The 16,403-nt window shown below is 46.2% G+C and overlaps 1 protein-coding gene across 1 annotated transcript in view; it reads right to left on the bottom strand.

The window, feature by feature from the left end:
• Positions 1–16,403, bottom strand: part of LOC310688167 (store-operated calcium entry regulator STIMATE-like) — a gene marked incomplete at its 5' end in the record, with an annotated part of 42,136 nt that overhangs the window by 4,807 nt on the left and 20,926 nt on the right. Inside the window, 3 exons of the mRNA XM_083464289.1 lie at positions 1,343–1,459; positions 5,866–5,949; positions 7,564–7,676. Of these exons, the coding sequence (XP_083320415.1) occupies positions 1,343–1,459; positions 5,866–5,949; positions 7,564–7,676 (314 nt within the window). The remainder of the gene's footprint in view (positions 1–1,342; positions 1,460–5,865; positions 5,950–7,563; positions 7,677–16,403) is intronic.

The raw sequence follows: 16,403 nt of genomic DNA, 5'->3' as shown, positions 1-16,403 counted from the left end.
ACACATGCAGTCCCTGGAAACCGACAGGAGCAAGGTTAAACGACACAGACAACGATCAACTACCCTCGTTATGCCCTTTGACCATAATGCATATGCAAACAGAGACATGGGATGCCACAAACACAACCTCCCCAGGGGCCCAAGTTGTGTTAGCAAAGGCCGAGAACAAAGACCTGCCGGGAAAATATTATGGATCTTTTCCTTTGAACTTGCAACGAAGGTCGTGGAGGACACTGAGCCAAGAGGAAGAGCTTCCTTGCCTGCTTTTGGGAACAACAGGAAGATTTCGACCTGCCTGGTTAGTGTCCATTGCCTGCATTGAGTTTTCCAATGTGGGGTGGGGATTTCCCCCCACTTTTCTTAAGATTTCTTCCTTGCACCAATTCAGTGAGTCACCGCCGCTCATTTTATGGCGGAAAACTGAGAACCTCACAAGAACTTCTATATCATCCTTTGCCAACCAGATGCCCTGCAGAAGTTCTGGAACAGGAGGACGTACAGGGACCAGGAGTTGTCCTGCAAAATATCTGGAGGTCTTACTAGGATTTTAAAGGATGTTTGGCTTGTGCTGGATAGTGGAGCAATGCCCGTTTTTAGAATCTTGTGCTTGATGCACACAAAATCAGCTGGACTTTCTTTTCCTTTTAGAAAATCTTTTCCTTTTACAAAGGCAAAGGGACCCCTGACCATTAGGTCCAGTCGTGACCAACTCTGGGGTTGCGGTGCTCATCTCGCTTTATTGGCCGAGGGAGCTGGCATACAGCTTCCGGGTCATGTGCCCAGCAGGACTAAGCCGTTTCTGGTGAACCAGAGCAGCGCATGGAAACGCCGTTTACCGTCCCGCTGGAGTGGTACCTATTTATCTACTTGCACTTTGACGCGCTTGCGAACTGCTAGGTTGGCAGGAGCAGGGACCGAGCAACGGAAGCTCACCCCGTCGCGGGGATTCGAACCGCGACCTTCTGATCGGCAAGTCCTAGGCTCTGTGGTTTAACCCACAGCGCCACCTGCGTCCCTCTTTTCCTTTTAACTTATTTTTATAAGAAAAGAGAAAGGGCAAGAGGGAGCATTTAACGCTGTGGAAATGTTGGGGAAATCCTCAGAAGGACTTCGGCAAACAGGACGGCCGCTATCCCAGAGGACAGAATCTCCGCACTGTGCACAACCAGTTATTCAAAAGACATCTCAGGCGACATTTGCATCATACATTTAAAGCAGCGTCATGCCAGTTTTTGTAAGACATCTTGACTCCCAGTTCTCTGGGGGAAAGGCGGAATAAAAATGATAATAAAAAGCTAACAGAATTAAGGGACGAACAATTTGATGGGTTTTCTGTTCTCACCTGGTATTCTTCATCCCGCAAAGCTCGTGAGATTTCCATCACTCCACTGATTTCAAAGCTTTCTTTCTGTTTGTGCTTCTTCATGATCAAGCTGTCCACTACCCAGAACATAACAGCCTTAAAAAGAGAGAAAAACAAAGGGGGGAACTATTAATACAGTCATACCTTGGTTTTCAAACAGCTTAGTTCGCGAACGTTTTGGCTCCTGAACACCTGAAATGAGTGTTCCGGTTTGCGAATGTTCTTTGGAACCTGAACCTTCTGCAGTTTCTGATTGGCAGCAGGAGCCTCCTGCAGCCAATCAGAAACCGCCCTTTGGTTTCTGAATGTTTTGGAAGTCGAACGGACTCCCGGAACAGATTCCGTTCAACTTCCGAGGTACAACTGTACTTGAAGAACAGAGGGGCAGACATTAGGTTCTGTACTTCCAGGGCGGAAAACCTGAAATTCTTCGCAGGAGATAGGTATATTTTGTTGCTGCTGTTGTTCAGTTTTGGGTCCCCACTAAAATGTAAGGAAGATTCCATGTCAGGACAGTGGTACCTCAGGTTACAGATGCTTCAGGTTACAGACTCCGCTAACCCAGAAATAGTACCTCGGGTTAGGAACTTTGCTTCAGGATGAGAACAGAAATCGTGCTCTGGCAGTGCAGCGGCAGTAGGAGGTCCCATTAGCTAAAGTGGTACCTCAGGTTAAGAACAGTTTCAGGTTAAGAACGGACCTCCAGAATGAATTACCGTATTTTTCGCTCTATAAGATGCACCAGACCATAAGATGCACCTAGTTTTTGGAGGAGGAAAACAAGAAAAAAAATATTCTGAATCTCAGAAGCCAGAACAGCAAGAGGGATAGCTGTGCAGCCTGCATTCACTCCATAAGACGCATACACATTTCCCCTTACTTTTTAGGAGGGAAAAAGTGAGTCTTATAGAGCAAAAAATACGGTAAGTTCTTAACCCGAGGTACCACTGTCCAAAAAAAAAAAAAAAAAATGCAAGAAAAGAACAAGCAGCACCCAGACACATAAAACAAAAGCCAACGTTTTGGAGGGTGGAGCAAATCCATTCATGGTTTCCTGGCAGGACTTCAAGGAACTCCTTTACAAAAAGCAAAAGTTAAGAGTGACTGATCAGAAACAAAGCCATCCTGTGTTTCTTCTAAGCATTTGAACCGAATGCTCTCCTGCCACAGGGCTCTGACATCAGAGACATACCGCTGTAACAGGGGCATAGCGTAGGGGGTGCCAGAGGGGCTGTGACCCCGGGCACAGATTTTTTAGGGGGCGTGAAGCGGGCACCCTCATGCAGGCACCCCCCAGCACAGCACAGCCTGGCGCTACTCTTCAGGCACTGGTGGAACCAACGCTCGCGGAAAGGAGCACCAGGCCGTGCTGTGCTGGGGGCCTGGTGTGGGGGCACTTGCTTTGCGCCTGCCAAGTGCTGCATCGGCTGCCCAGCGAGCGGCAGGGGGCGCAGCATGTGGTTGTCGCTGTCCCCAAGCGGAATTGCAAGGCTCAATTCTGGGGAAGCTGGCACGAGAAGGGCGAGACAGCCGTGCCGATCGGGGCTGGTGTGGCCTTGATGGGGGCTGGGCAGGCAAGATGGGCTCTGTTTGTGCCCTACCCCTGGCATGGGATACGCACACACACACACACAACCACACACACAACCGCTCCACCGCTGCACTGTAAACTAAGAGACTATTATTTCTTGTGAACTGTAACGTCAGCACAAATACCGAGGGTAGAGGTAAAACCGAGTTTTGGTCAAGAAAACAGCTGCAACGCACTCAACTTATATGATCCGAAAACGCTTCGTTGCAAAATAATGACTGTCTCAGTGTGGAAAATGATAGCAAGAAATTAATTTATAATGAGCTCACATAGTAACACTACATGCCAAATCTTTCTACGCCCCACCCCGGCTGATGGCTTCCTACTGCTCTGCCAGTTTTAACAGCAGATGAAAAGGTTTCCCATAAATGCTCTACATTTTCTTCTTTTAAACAACAACCATCGTACGATTTGTCATTTGATAGAACAAGCTGGGGTGCAGATAGCAGCTTCCTGGTTTTTTTTACTAGCATGTTTTTATAGCTCCGGTCCAATCCCCTTTAAAAATAATTCTGCTCTGTCAGATATGCAAAAAAGCCAGCACCCTTAAACCAGATACAGTGGTACCTCTGGTTACATACGCTTCAGGTTACATACGCTTCAGGTTACAGACTCCACTAACCCAGAAATAGTGCTTCAGGTTAAGAACTTTGCTTCAGGATGAGAGCAGAAATTGTGCTCCGGTGGTGCCAGGAGGCCCCATTAGCTAAAGTGGTGCTTCAGGTTAAGAACAGTTTCAGGTTGAGTACGGACCTCCGGAACGAATTAAGTACTTAACCCGAGGTACCACTGTACTGTCATCACTACTTGTGCTTGTATTATATATCCCTTAGATTTTTGCAGACATGCAAAATGCCTGTTATTTTCCAAACTCTTGCTTCTTATTGAAGAGAATTTGAGAATGCAGCTTTCTGGTTTTGTTGCCTTGCCAAGAGGTCTCCGGATTACGGAATCCGTGGGTTCTGGTCAGTCTCCTCCCACCTCTTTCCCCCAGGCCTCAGAGCAAAAAGAGAGGGGTATTTGTTCCTCTTCATCAGGGGCAGACAATTAAAGGGCAAATCTTTTTAATGCTGCATTGAGCTTCCAACCTCAGCGTCAGCTTCCCAGCTTCAGAAAGAGCCAATTGCCATTGCTCTGTAGCAGAGAGCCTGTTTTATATGCAGAAGATATTGATTGCTGGCACCTCCAGGTATGGCTGAGAGCCCTGTCCGAAATCCCGGACAGCTATTGCCAGTCAGCATAGCCAATACTGACCTAAATTGACCCACGGTCTCCACTCAGCATAAAGAGGGTTTCCTATGTCATCATGAACCAGTAGATCACCAGTGTTGAAGCAATGATTCTTCAACATCAGTTCTGTTGAACTGGTCATGTTGTGCGGATGCCTGATGATCGTCTTCCAAAGCAACTACTCTATTCCAAACTTTAAAATGGAAAGTGTAATGCTGGTGGTCAACAAAAGAGGTTTAAAGACTATCTCAAGGCAAAGCTAAAAAAAAATGTAGTATAAACACTGGCAACTGGGAAACACTGGCCTGCAAGCTCCAGTTGGAGAACAGCCTTTGCCAAAGGTGTCATGGGCTTTGAAGACACTCGAACTCAGGACGCAAGGGAGAAACGTGCTAGGAGGAAGGCATGCTTGGTAAATCCACACTGTGATCAGCTCCCACCTGGAAACCAATGTCCCCACTGTGGAAGGACATGTGGATCCAGAATTGACCTCCACAGTCACTTACGGACTCATTGTTAAAACCGTGTTTATGGAAGACAATCTTACTCAGCTACGAGGGATTGCCGAAGAAGAATCAATAATGGACAAATCTGTCAATTTCAGTCTCTCTCTGTTTCTCATGTTCGTATTTAACGCTCAGTTCTCCATCTCAGTTTGTGGAAATTTTATTTTTTTAACGTCTGCACAAAAATGCACCAGCACTTTTATCTGTAAGCCCCTTTTGAGTCCTGCCAGGGAAAAAGGCAGGGTATAAATTAATATAGTTTACATTTATATTTATTTAGTGCTAATTTATCCCTCACATTTTTATAAGCAGTTACAGATAGGTAGCCATGTTGGTCTGCCATAGTCAAAATAAAAAAATTCCTTCCAGTAGCACCTTAAAGACCAACTAAGTTAGTTCTTGGTATGAGCTTTCGTGTGCATGCACACTTCTTCAGATACACACATATTTTTATATTTTTATAAGCAGTTTGCCCTAGTAGACGCAGAGCTGTAGCTAGGTGATCTTGCGCCCCTGGCAGAAAACGTCTAGATTGCGCCCCCTAGCCAAGAAAAATAGGGGGAAATGCCCCCCCCCCCCGTGCATGCATGTCATATAAAGACCCTCTATTAAAAACCTTTTCTTATGAGGCAATAATCAATATTTTTTATTTATAAACATACTTATGGGCATATTCTAGCCGATTTTGCACCCTGCCCTCACCTGCACCCATGGCAGGGGCCTTCCTCGCCACTCCTTAGCCATGGCCCTGAGTGGACGTATTTCTGCAAAGCAATTTCACCCAGTATAATGCGCTTCCATTACACTGTTTTGCACAGATCTATGCATTTCTAATGCACACTTTGAGCCAGGGCATGTACTTAATGTAAGCATTACGTGCTTGAAGAGAGCAAGTTCTGAAGGACGACTGTGTCTCAGCACACTTCCCCACCCCCCAGAAAGTGTGAATTAGGTATGTGTGCCTTTAAATATAACAGAATCAAATTTCTCCCTGATTCATACCTCCATTCCACCCGGCTTTGCTCAGAGCTCAGCCACCACCTCATATTTCCAAAGATCTTCCTCCACATCACTATTTTATCACAGGGTGAAAATCCCCCCCCCCCCCCGCTGCTTCAAGATTGCAGCCTCAAAACAGACAGAAAGCTCAAGATTTCCTCCCAGAAGTTACTCACGTTGACTATAAAAGGGACCACAAGCATCACCAACACCAGCTCCAACTGTGGATCAGGAATGTAGTTCAGAAGAATCTCTTGAAGCTGGAAAAGGCATAAAACACCACACACCTTTCAAAGAGATTAAATGCGTCTTGCATGCTTACTGAACAAGGTCTGGTCCATGTGATCCCCTTCAGATATTAGGTAGAACTACAAATCCCATCATCCCTGCCCACACTATCTAGAGAGGAAAGGATACGTTTACAGTTGAGGACATTCGTAAATGTGCCTTGCCAAGTCTGAAAATGTTACAACTGGCTTCGCGCAGAGTTGGTGAGTTTCAAGCCCAGCGTTTTAGGAAATCTAGACACCCAAGTTGTTCACGATTTTCCTTTCATCTCACAATGATCTACAGATTTTAAAACTGCAGCCACGCATCACACTCAGCTGTCCCCAGCCCACTTGGGAATGCGTTCGCAAGAATGTGCGAATCAGGGATTCCTTCGTGGTGGTTAAAGGTAAAGGGACCCCTGACCGTTAGGTCCAGTCGCAGACAACTCTCATCTCACTTTACTGGCTGAGGGAGCTGGTGTACAGCTTCCAGGTCATGTGACCAGCATGACTGAGCTGCTTCTGGGGAACCAGAGCAGCACACAGAAACACTGTTTACCTTCCCGCCAGAGTGGTACCTATTTATCTACTTGCACTTTGATGTGCTTTCGAACTGCTAGGTTGGCAGGAGCTGGGACAGACTAACGGGAACTCACCCCCTTGCGGGGATTCAAACTGCCAACCTTCTGAACGGCAAGCCCTAGGCTCTGTGGTTTAACCCACAGCACCACCTACGTCCTTATAGTTTTCCCTATTCCTTCCTTGCGAGCAGATCCGCTGGTTAAAAACAAACCCAGGGTTTCAGGTGTCTTGTCTGTTGCTCAAAGGAACGCGTCACAAAGCTTATACCCAGAACAAACTTAGTTGGTCTCTAAGGTGCTACTGGACAATTTTTTGATTTTTTTACAAATTCACTCATTAGCCATGCATGAAAGTATGGGCGACTCCACTGAATCTAACCCAAGAAGTATCTCTAGACCAGGGGACAGCAAACTTTTTCAGCAGGGGGCCCGTCCACTGTCCCTCAGACCTTGTGGGGGGCTATATTTTGTGCCCCACAAATAACCCAGAGATGCATTTTAAATAAAAGCACACATTCTACTCATGTAAAAACACCAGGCAGGCCCCACAAATAACCCAGAGGTGCATTTTAAATTATAGGACACATTCTGCTCATGTAAAAACACAATGATTCCCGGACCGTCCATGGGGCAGATTGAGAAGGAGATTGGGCCGGATCCAGCCCCCGGGCCTTAGTTTGCCTACCCATGCTCTAGATTAAGGTCCCATCTGCACTATGCATTCAAAACAGTATCGTACCGCTTTAAGCAGTCAGGGCTGGGAATCCTGGGAATTGTAGTTTAAGAAGGGTGCTGAGAGTTGTTTGGAGACCCCCTCTTCCCCTTACAGACCTACAATACCCAGAGTTCCCTAGAAAGAGGGATTGTTTGTTTCGCCACTCAGAACACTGCAGCTCCCTTATCCAATGATAGTTCCCAGGATTCTTTGGGGGAAAGCTTTGGGACGGCTTGCTCCCCCCCCCTGTCCTCAGGCCAAGCCTTTTCTGCCTCCTCTTTTGGAATAGTTAACATACACCTTTCTTACCTTCGTCCAGCCAGGAATGAGCAAGACAAGGCCAACTGTCGTCTTCTCAAAGACCATAATCAACAGGTAGAGGACGCATTGTCCAATCCAAGCAGCTGCTTGTGGAGGATCACCTGGAAGAAAACGAAATGATGGAGGTGAACCCCAAGTCCGTGGGCCTATAAAAGAATAGGCAAAGCTGACAAGGAAGCCAATCACCCGACAGCACTCAACAACCACCAGCTGCTTTTTCTTTTACACTGATGCATATCTGCAAGACAACAGAGAGCTGTTGTAGTACAGTGGTTAGAGTGTTGGACTAGGACCTGGTAGATAAAGGTAAAGGGACCCCTGACCATTAGGTCCAGTCGCGGCCGACTCTGGGGTTGCGGCGCTCATCTCGCTTCATTGGCCGAGGGAGCCAGCGTACAGCTTCTGGGTCATGTGGCCAGCATGACTAAGCCGCTTCTGGCGAACCAGAGCAGCGCACAGAAACGTCGTTTACCTTCCCGCTGGAGCGGTACCTATTTATCTACTTGTACTTTGACGTGCTTTCGAACTGCTAGGTTGGCAGGAGCTGGGACAGAGCAACGGGAGGTCACCCCGTCACGGGGATTCGAACCACTAACCTTCTGATCGGCAAGCCCTAGGCTCTGTGGTTTAACCCACAGCGCCACCCGTGTCTCTTAGGACCTGGTAGACCAGGGTTCAAATCCCCACTCAGTCCACTGGGTACACTTGGGCCCAGACACTTACTCTCAGTCTAAACTACCTCTCAGGGCTGTTGTGAGAATAAAGTGGGGAGGAGGAGGACTATTAAGTGTCAGGGACAGGGCAGAGGAGGAATGGTGGAGACCGCCACCCCCCAGCCTGAACCTTCCAGAGAAGAAGACAACAGTTCAGAATTATAACAGGGGTTTTTGAGGGAGGTCACAGTTCAGAGGCAGATGAGGGGGAAAGCTGGGAAATAATGGGAGGAGGAGGGGGAGGAGGAGAGAAGAAGAAGAGTTTGAATTTGATATCCCGCTTTATCACTACCCGAAGGAGTCTCAAAGCAGCTAACATTCTCCTTTTCCCTTCCTCCCCCACAACAAACACTCTGTGAGGTGAGTGAGGCTGAGAGACTTCAGAGAAGTGTGACTGGCCCAAGGTCACCCAGCAGCTGCATGTGGAGGAGCGGGGAAGCGAACACGGTTCACCAGATTATGAGTCTACCACTCTTAACCACTACCACCACACTGGTGGAGAAGGAGGAAGAGGAAGAGGAAGCACCAGTGGGGCGACAGCTGACGGACACAGTGTCTTTAGAAAGCATTCCAGACCAGCCCCCTCTCCCAGCACCCAGCAAGCCTTGAAAGCAGGAGAGCAAAAAGCTCAAAGGCAGAGGGCACTTTCCAGCACCCATAGAGATGGTGAATGAGGAAGTGCAAGAGACACCATCAAAATCTTAGGGAGATTCTGGGCCCTTGGAGAGTCTCCTATCTTGAGGATCTGAAACACCAGAAGCTGTGAGGGTTTGCTGGCATGTAACCAGCCACCCTTAATTATGTAGGCAAGACGAGTGAGAAGAACATTGTAAGCAGGAAGAAATGGGAATTTATTCAGGCATTCTGAAATGATTGTGTTATGAAGAAAAGCATTCAACCTCGTTCAAAAGAAAATCCAGATGTTCTCTTGCGGGGATAAAAAGACGGTTGCTACATTTCCAAAAGTTACGTAAGATTTAGAAGCAACCCAGTGGCTCACTGACGTCAACTCTTTGCACAAAGAGCAAATTCTGGAGAGTCAGTGCACTGGTGTGGAGACTAGCGCTGCAGAGACTTGGGTCCAGGTGGGTGCCGAGTTTTGTGCGAGAAGCCGTGCGCCCTCCTTGCCCTATTTTGCTTTGTGAGAGAAAGAAGACAGTGCCCTTGTGTGCTTCAGAGCACAATTCAAAGTGTTGGTGCTGACCTTTAAAGCCCGTAATGGCTTCTGCCCTGTCTACCTGAAGGAGCGTCTCCACCTCCATCATCCAGCCTGGACACTGAGGCATAGCTGTCAACGTTTCCCTTTTTTAAGGGAAATTCCCTTATTCCGAATAGGATTCCTCACAAGAAAAGAGAAAAAGTTGACAGCTATGAATTACACACCTTCCGGGCACAATTCAAAGTGCTGGTGCTGACCTTTAAAGCCCTAAATGGCCTCAGTCCTGTATACCTGAAGAAGCGTCTCCAGCCCCATCGTTCTGCCCGGACACTGAGGTCCAGCGCCGAGGGCCTTCTGGCGGTTCCCTTGCTGTGAGAAGTGAAGCTACAGGGAACCAGGCAGAGGGCCTTCTCGGTAGCGGCACCCTCTCTATGGAACGCCCTCCCGTCAGATGCCATAACTATATAACCCTTAGAAGACATCTGGTACAGTGGTACCTCAGGTTACATACGCTTCAGGTTACAGACTCTGCTAACCCAGAGTTAAGAAATTTGCTTCAGGATGAGAACAGAAATTGTGCTCCGGCGGCACGGCAGCAGTGGGAGGCCCCATTAGCTAAAGTGGCGCTTCAGGTTAAGAACAGTTTCAGGTTAAGAACGGACCTCTGGAACGAATTAAGTACTTAACCCGTGGTACCACTGTATAGGGAAGTTCTTAATGTTTGAGGTTTTATTATGTTTTATGTGTGATGGAAGCTGCCCAGAGTGGTGGGGGCAACCCGGTCAGATGGATGCGGTTCAAATTGTTATTGTATCTGGCCCCGCCCATTATCTCCCCCCCCAATAATTTTTTATTGTTTTCTTTACATATTCTTTCTTTCCATACATTCATCAATATATAAACCTTTTTGCTCTGCCGAGCTGTGACTTCCCTCCCTCCCTCCAGTTGATATCCCTTATCACGTTCTTTTCACGTATTTTATCATCACATCTTATCTGTTTTACATTGTAGGAGTTACTTCAATCCTGCTAGTGTTTTTAAGTTTTTTGTAGCTGTCCTTTAAATGCTCAATAAATTTACTCCAATTGTCCTGGAATCTCTGGCCATCCTGGTTCCAAATCCTTCCGGTCAGTTTGGCTAGTTCCGCAGAATCTGTCATTTTCGACTGCCGCTCCACAATGGTAGGAACTTCTTGTGATTTCCAGTTGGAAATTGGCCTCAACCATTATCAGCAAATGGCCCTCAGAACATTGCCCAGAAGGTTAATGTGGCCCTCAGGCTGAAAAAAGATTCCCTGCCGCTGAATGATGTAATGACATTAACATCATTCAGGCATTGCACAAAACACAGACATAGGCTCAAATGGTCAGGGTCATGGGCAAAAAAAACCCCTTGTCTTCCATGGCCGTGAGAGAGAACAAATGGATTGTTTCCTTTCTGCACTTGAACTCTGCTTCTCTTGAGCTCGTAATCTACTCCCTGCCAGTGCGCAGTGACCCTTGAAGAAGAAAAGGTTAGCTAACAGGAAAAAAAGAAAGACAGACAAACCCACAACAAAACTACAGGGGCCTTTAAACATCTCACAGCTGTTCCAACGCCACTAAACATTTCCAGATGCAATGTCAAGCTCGGGTGCAAATGATGTGCTGTGTAAATTAAAAAAAACCAGCATAGCTGCCCACCTGCTACTGCCAACTGGGATGGGAAAAGCACTGCAGATACCACCAAGTTCTCTCTCTGCTTGCAACCACATAAAACAAGTTTTGCACCCCTCAAAACGGTCAGTTATTCATCAGCGCAAAGAACAGATGTCCCCAAAGATCTGAACACTGGAAGAGAAGGGGGGTAATGAAGATTTAGAGGCACGAAGACATCTGCAAAATATTTTCTTGCGAAAAAGAAGAGGGTTGCAAATGAAGTGTTTATGGGAGAATTTATAGGCCAGGGTCCAGAAGAAATGGGGGAAATTAGTTTGCATGCCTGAGGGAGCTCTGGGCTTGTGTTTCTCCAATCCCAGTCCTGCTGTCCTCCCTTCCCAGTGCAGGGTACGGTGTTTGGAGATCTAGGGCGGACCCCCAAACTGTTTGTGTGATGTGCCAGTGGGGGGGGGGGTGTTATTCCAGGGCAATTGAAAATCCAACAAGACTGGAGGCCTTTGTGTTTGGCTAGGGGTGGAGAATAATGTCTGGGCTGCCTTTTTAAGCACATTGACCTAATTACGACCTCCTGGACTAACGATACCTGGGCCGGAACAAATTACCCTTTGGATTCTGCACATTTTGCAAAATAGTCAGTTGTTTTTATTTATTTTTTAAAGGACCAAAATACATTTAAAAAACACTGCATTTTAGGACGAAATACGTCAAGACCATGGGGAGGCAAACTAAGGCCTGGGGATCAGATCCGGCCCAATCGCCTTCTAAATCCAGCCCACAGACGGTCCGGGAATCAGCGTGTTTTTACATGAGTAGAATGTGTGCTTTTATTTAAAATGCACCTCTGGGCTATTTGTGGGGCATAGGAATTTGTTCATTTCCCCCCAAAAAAATATAGTCCGGCCCACCACAAGGTTTGAGGGACAGTGGATTGGCCCCCTGCTGAAAAAGTTTGCTGACCCCTGGTCAAGACGGACAGACAGAAAGAGCTTTTTACTACAGATATTTTGGAATAAATATACATTCCCTTGCCCCCCCCCCATCTTTCTTTTAAATCTTAGGTGGGTTCTTTTTCTTTTTGAATTGTTTGGTTGCGTACTTTTCCAGTCTGTATTTCTGTTTTTTATTTGCATCTGGGTTTGTAGAGCCAATATTCTTTCATCCATCTCTTTATAAACATAAGGGCTAGAAACCTGTTTCCTGTATGTCTGTATTGTATGTGGAAAGAATGAAAGCTGACATCCTTAGGAAGCTGAGTTACGTTCTGCGCTTATAAGTGCTTCTGACACTCCTAAGGAATTGCAGCAATTCTACAAAACATCCCTGGTCAGTGCCAATAGTCGAAGTGTCTATTTACAAAAATAGAAATATGTCACAGCGATGCACACTAAATAGGCAAAAACCGCCCACAAGTTATGATTCACTTGAACCTTTTCTTGGCTCCTTTTCCAAATGCGATGCCTAAAAAGGAATAAAAATAAAAAAATTCCTTCCAGTAGCACCTTAAAGACCAACTAAGTTTGTTCTTGGTATGAGCTTTCGTGTGCACACGTGTATCTGAAGAAGTGTGCATGCACACGAAAGCTCATACCAAGAACTAACTTAGTTGGTCTTTAAGGTGCTACTGGAAGGAATTTTTTTATTTTGACTATGGCAGACCAACACGGCTACCTATCTGTAAAAAGGAATGTGCACAAAAGGCTCAAAAACCCAACAAACCCACGTACCTTAAAACAGATACAACAACGATAGCAGAAAACGGTAAGACCTGCAAGGAAAATTGCTGTTGATAACTGTTTTGTTATCCAAGCTGATGGAGCAACTAAAATTCACCTTAAATGACCAACAAGTTTATTATGCCACAAGTGTAAGGAAACTACACTTTCTGAGTTCTTCAGAGCACATCCCATAATACTATGGTTCCCCCATGGACCACATGAAAATTGCTGAGGGTCTTAGCGGACCACTTCATAATTCTTCCGTTCACTTCATTACTGTAGCAACTGTAATGTGCTGTGCTAGATGATGCATGATTTTTAATTACTGTATATTTTTCCAGACACACTGCAGGAAACCTAGATGATGCTCACAGGCCACAGTTTAGGAACTGCTGCCCCCAATGAACTTGCTGCCTTTTAAGGCACCACAAGGTTTTTGTTGTTGTTGTTTAGTTGTTTAGTCGTGTCCGACCCCATGGACCAGAGCACGCCAGACACTCCTGTCTTCCACTGCCTCCCGCAGTTTGGTCAAACTCATGCTGGTAGCTTCGAGAACACTGTCCAACCATCTCGTCCTCTGTTGTCCCCTTCTCCTTGTGCCCTCCATCTTTCCCAACATCAGGGTCTTTTCAAGGGAGTCATCTCTTCTCATGAGGTGGTCAAAGTCTTGGAGCCTCAGCTTCAGGATCTGTCCTTCCAGTGAGCACTCAGGGCTGATTTCCTTCAGAATGGAGAGGTTTGATCTTCTTGCAGTCCATGGGACTCTCAAGAGTCTCCTCCAGCACCATCATTCAAAAGCATCAATTCTTCGGCGATCGGCCTTCTTTATGGTCCAGCTTTCACTTCCATACATCACTACTGGGAAAACCATAGCTTTAACTACACAGACCTTTGTTGGCAAGGTGATGTCTCTACTTTTTAAGATGCTGTCTAGGTTTGTCATTGCTTTTCTCCCAAGAAGCAGGCGTCTTTTAATTTCATGACTGCTGTCACCATCTGCAGTGATCATGGAGCCCCCCCCCCAAAAAAAATCTCTCACTGCCTCCATTTCTTCCCCTTCTATTTGCCAGGAGGTGATGGGACCAGTGGCCATGATCTTCGTTTTTTTGATCTTGAGCTTCAGACCATATTTTGCGCCCTCCTCTTTCACCCTCAATAAAAGGTTCTTTAATTCCTCCTCACTTTCTGCATTATTATTTATCCGCTTCTGCTGTAGCGGGCGATCACAGCTTCCCCTCTGGAAATTAGTAACTGAAAACATTTTGACCTGCCAGTAAAAATGCAGCCAAAGGCCTGTTGGGGGCTTTGCTTGCCCAAGCCCCCCCCCCACTCAGGAACAAAAGCGTGCATTAGCAATGACAAATTTGGAAAATACTGAGAAAGCCGAACAGAGTTATCGGCCCCTAGACAGCAAACCATATGAGTTTTAGCCAGGTCAATCAGCAAACTGCTCCGTAGTTTCTTCTGCACTTATCAGGAGGAGAAACTGATTCAGCAACTCATTTCCAAGCAGGGCTGTCTGTATTCTATAGATATATTACGCTATTATTATTATTATTATTATTATTATTATTATTATTATTATTATTATTATTTAAATGCACTGAGCGCTGCTTGAAACTGGAATGGCTGGTCCGTGTAAGAATGCAGCCCATCCCGTTCCTTGAGTTATGCTGCGAGGAAGCAGACTGTTTCTGGCAGAGACTGAAAAAGAAGCTGAGACGAAACCGCATGTTTTTCAAAGTCAAGAGTCCGAGCCAGCCCCCAAAATATCATCTCTCCCCAAAGGCTGCACATGCATCAAGTGGAAAGAGGGATGAGACAGAGGAAAGGCAGGGAAAGGGTTTGTTTAGCACTTGGGCCTGCCTAAGAAACAAGGGCTGCGGCTTTTAAACTTTGGAGAAGCGAAATCCAATGGCATCTGTAAGAGAAATGATGGAAAAGTCACTGGACCATCTTCCTAGTTCATCCCTGTTGTTCAGTGCCAAGTGGCTGGGCAGAGAAGAAGTAGGACGCTCTACTACCAATGGCCGTGTCCGCACTAAACCTTGGCACCACCTTTACTGAGATGGCAACAAGTGGAAGATATCTGGGATAATGTGAACGAAACACTTTTTGAGCTGTTAAAGGTGTGTTTATGCAGTTTAAAAAAATTGGGAAATGATATATAATGAGTTGAAGAAAATGTTTAAAATGACATTTCTTAAAAAAAACCCAGAAGCATTTTTGTTAGGGATTGTAGGACAAGACCTGCCAAGGAAAAAAAAGAATTTATTTATGTATGCAACAACAGCGGCAAGAGTCTTGATAGCACAAGGATGGAAGAATGAGGAAACCCTGACAAAAGAGTGGTGGCAAGAGAAATTGATGAACTACACAGAATTGGCTATACTGACATACAAACTGCGAGACAAGAACAGCTGTGACTTTAAAGAAGAATGGGAACTTTTCACAAACTATTTAAAAAGAACAAAATGAACTGGACTCCTTGGCAGGTTTTGAATAAACATACACAAATTTATTGATTGATAACATGGTAGACAGATAATGGAAGGACTTGTATAATTTTATAATATGCAGAGAATAATATGTGCTGAGAAATCAGAGAGAGGAGCTGAGGGAAGTCTTTGGGGGAGGGGAGGGAGGGTTTGAGGGGAAAGGGAGGAAATAATGAATATGATACGTTTTGATATGTTGTTATGTTGAAAATGCTAATAAAAACATTTATAAAAAAATAAAAATAAAGGTGTGTTTATGCAAAATACAACACAGTGGAACGATCTCCCTTGGGAGACTGTGGGCTCTCCATCCTTGGAGGTTTTTAAGCAGAGGTTGGATGGCCATCTGTCCTGGACGCTTTAGCTGAGATTCCCCTGCATTGCAGGGGGTTGGACTAGATGACCCTTGGGGTCCCTTCAGACTCTACAATTCAATAGCTAATGACATAAGAGGAGCCTGCTGGGTCGGCGCAACCAGTGACAGATGACTCATTAGGGCAAACTGGGCACTGCGCCCCACCAACCTTAGACTGCTCTCAGCCAGTTCCCACCTGCCTGTTGACTTACCTATGACCAGTCAGGAGGGTTTTAACACAAGAAATGGCCTTGTATCAAGTCCAACCACATCTAGATCAGTATTGTCTTCACCAGGGGTCCCCAGACTAAGGCCCACGGGCCAGATAAGGCCCGAGGGACTCATTTATCTGGCTCGCGGCGACCCCCACTGCCGCCACCTCCTCTTACCGACGCTGTGCTGCACGGCTCCCCACTTCCGGATCAGAGGAGCACCGGAAATAGCTTGTGCACATGCGCAAGCATTATTTGCGCATGTGCAAGCGTTATTTCCGGTGCACATCTGGGTTGGAGGAGGCCCGTGCACATGCACACAAGCTATTTCCGGTGCTCCCCCTGTTAGTTTCTGTTTGCCACTGTGCAGCTGCTTAGAGTCACAAGGCTCTGTTTACATTCCAGAGACAGTCCAGACTATTGGAAGTCTCACGGGAGACTAGAGACGGATGTGACGTTACTGGTTTCCTGATTCCTTTGTTCCTTTGTTCGGTTGCATTCTGCTTTCATAGAGAGAG

This window comes from Podarcis liolepis (genome assembly GCF_965112155.1).
Source record: "Podarcis liolepis genome assembly, chromosome: 10".
Classification (NCBI taxonomy): domain Eukaryota; kingdom Metazoa; phylum Chordata; class Lepidosauria; order Squamata; family Lacertidae; genus Podarcis; species Podarcis liolepis.
This window is presented reverse-complemented; position numbering and strand designations above follow the sequence as displayed.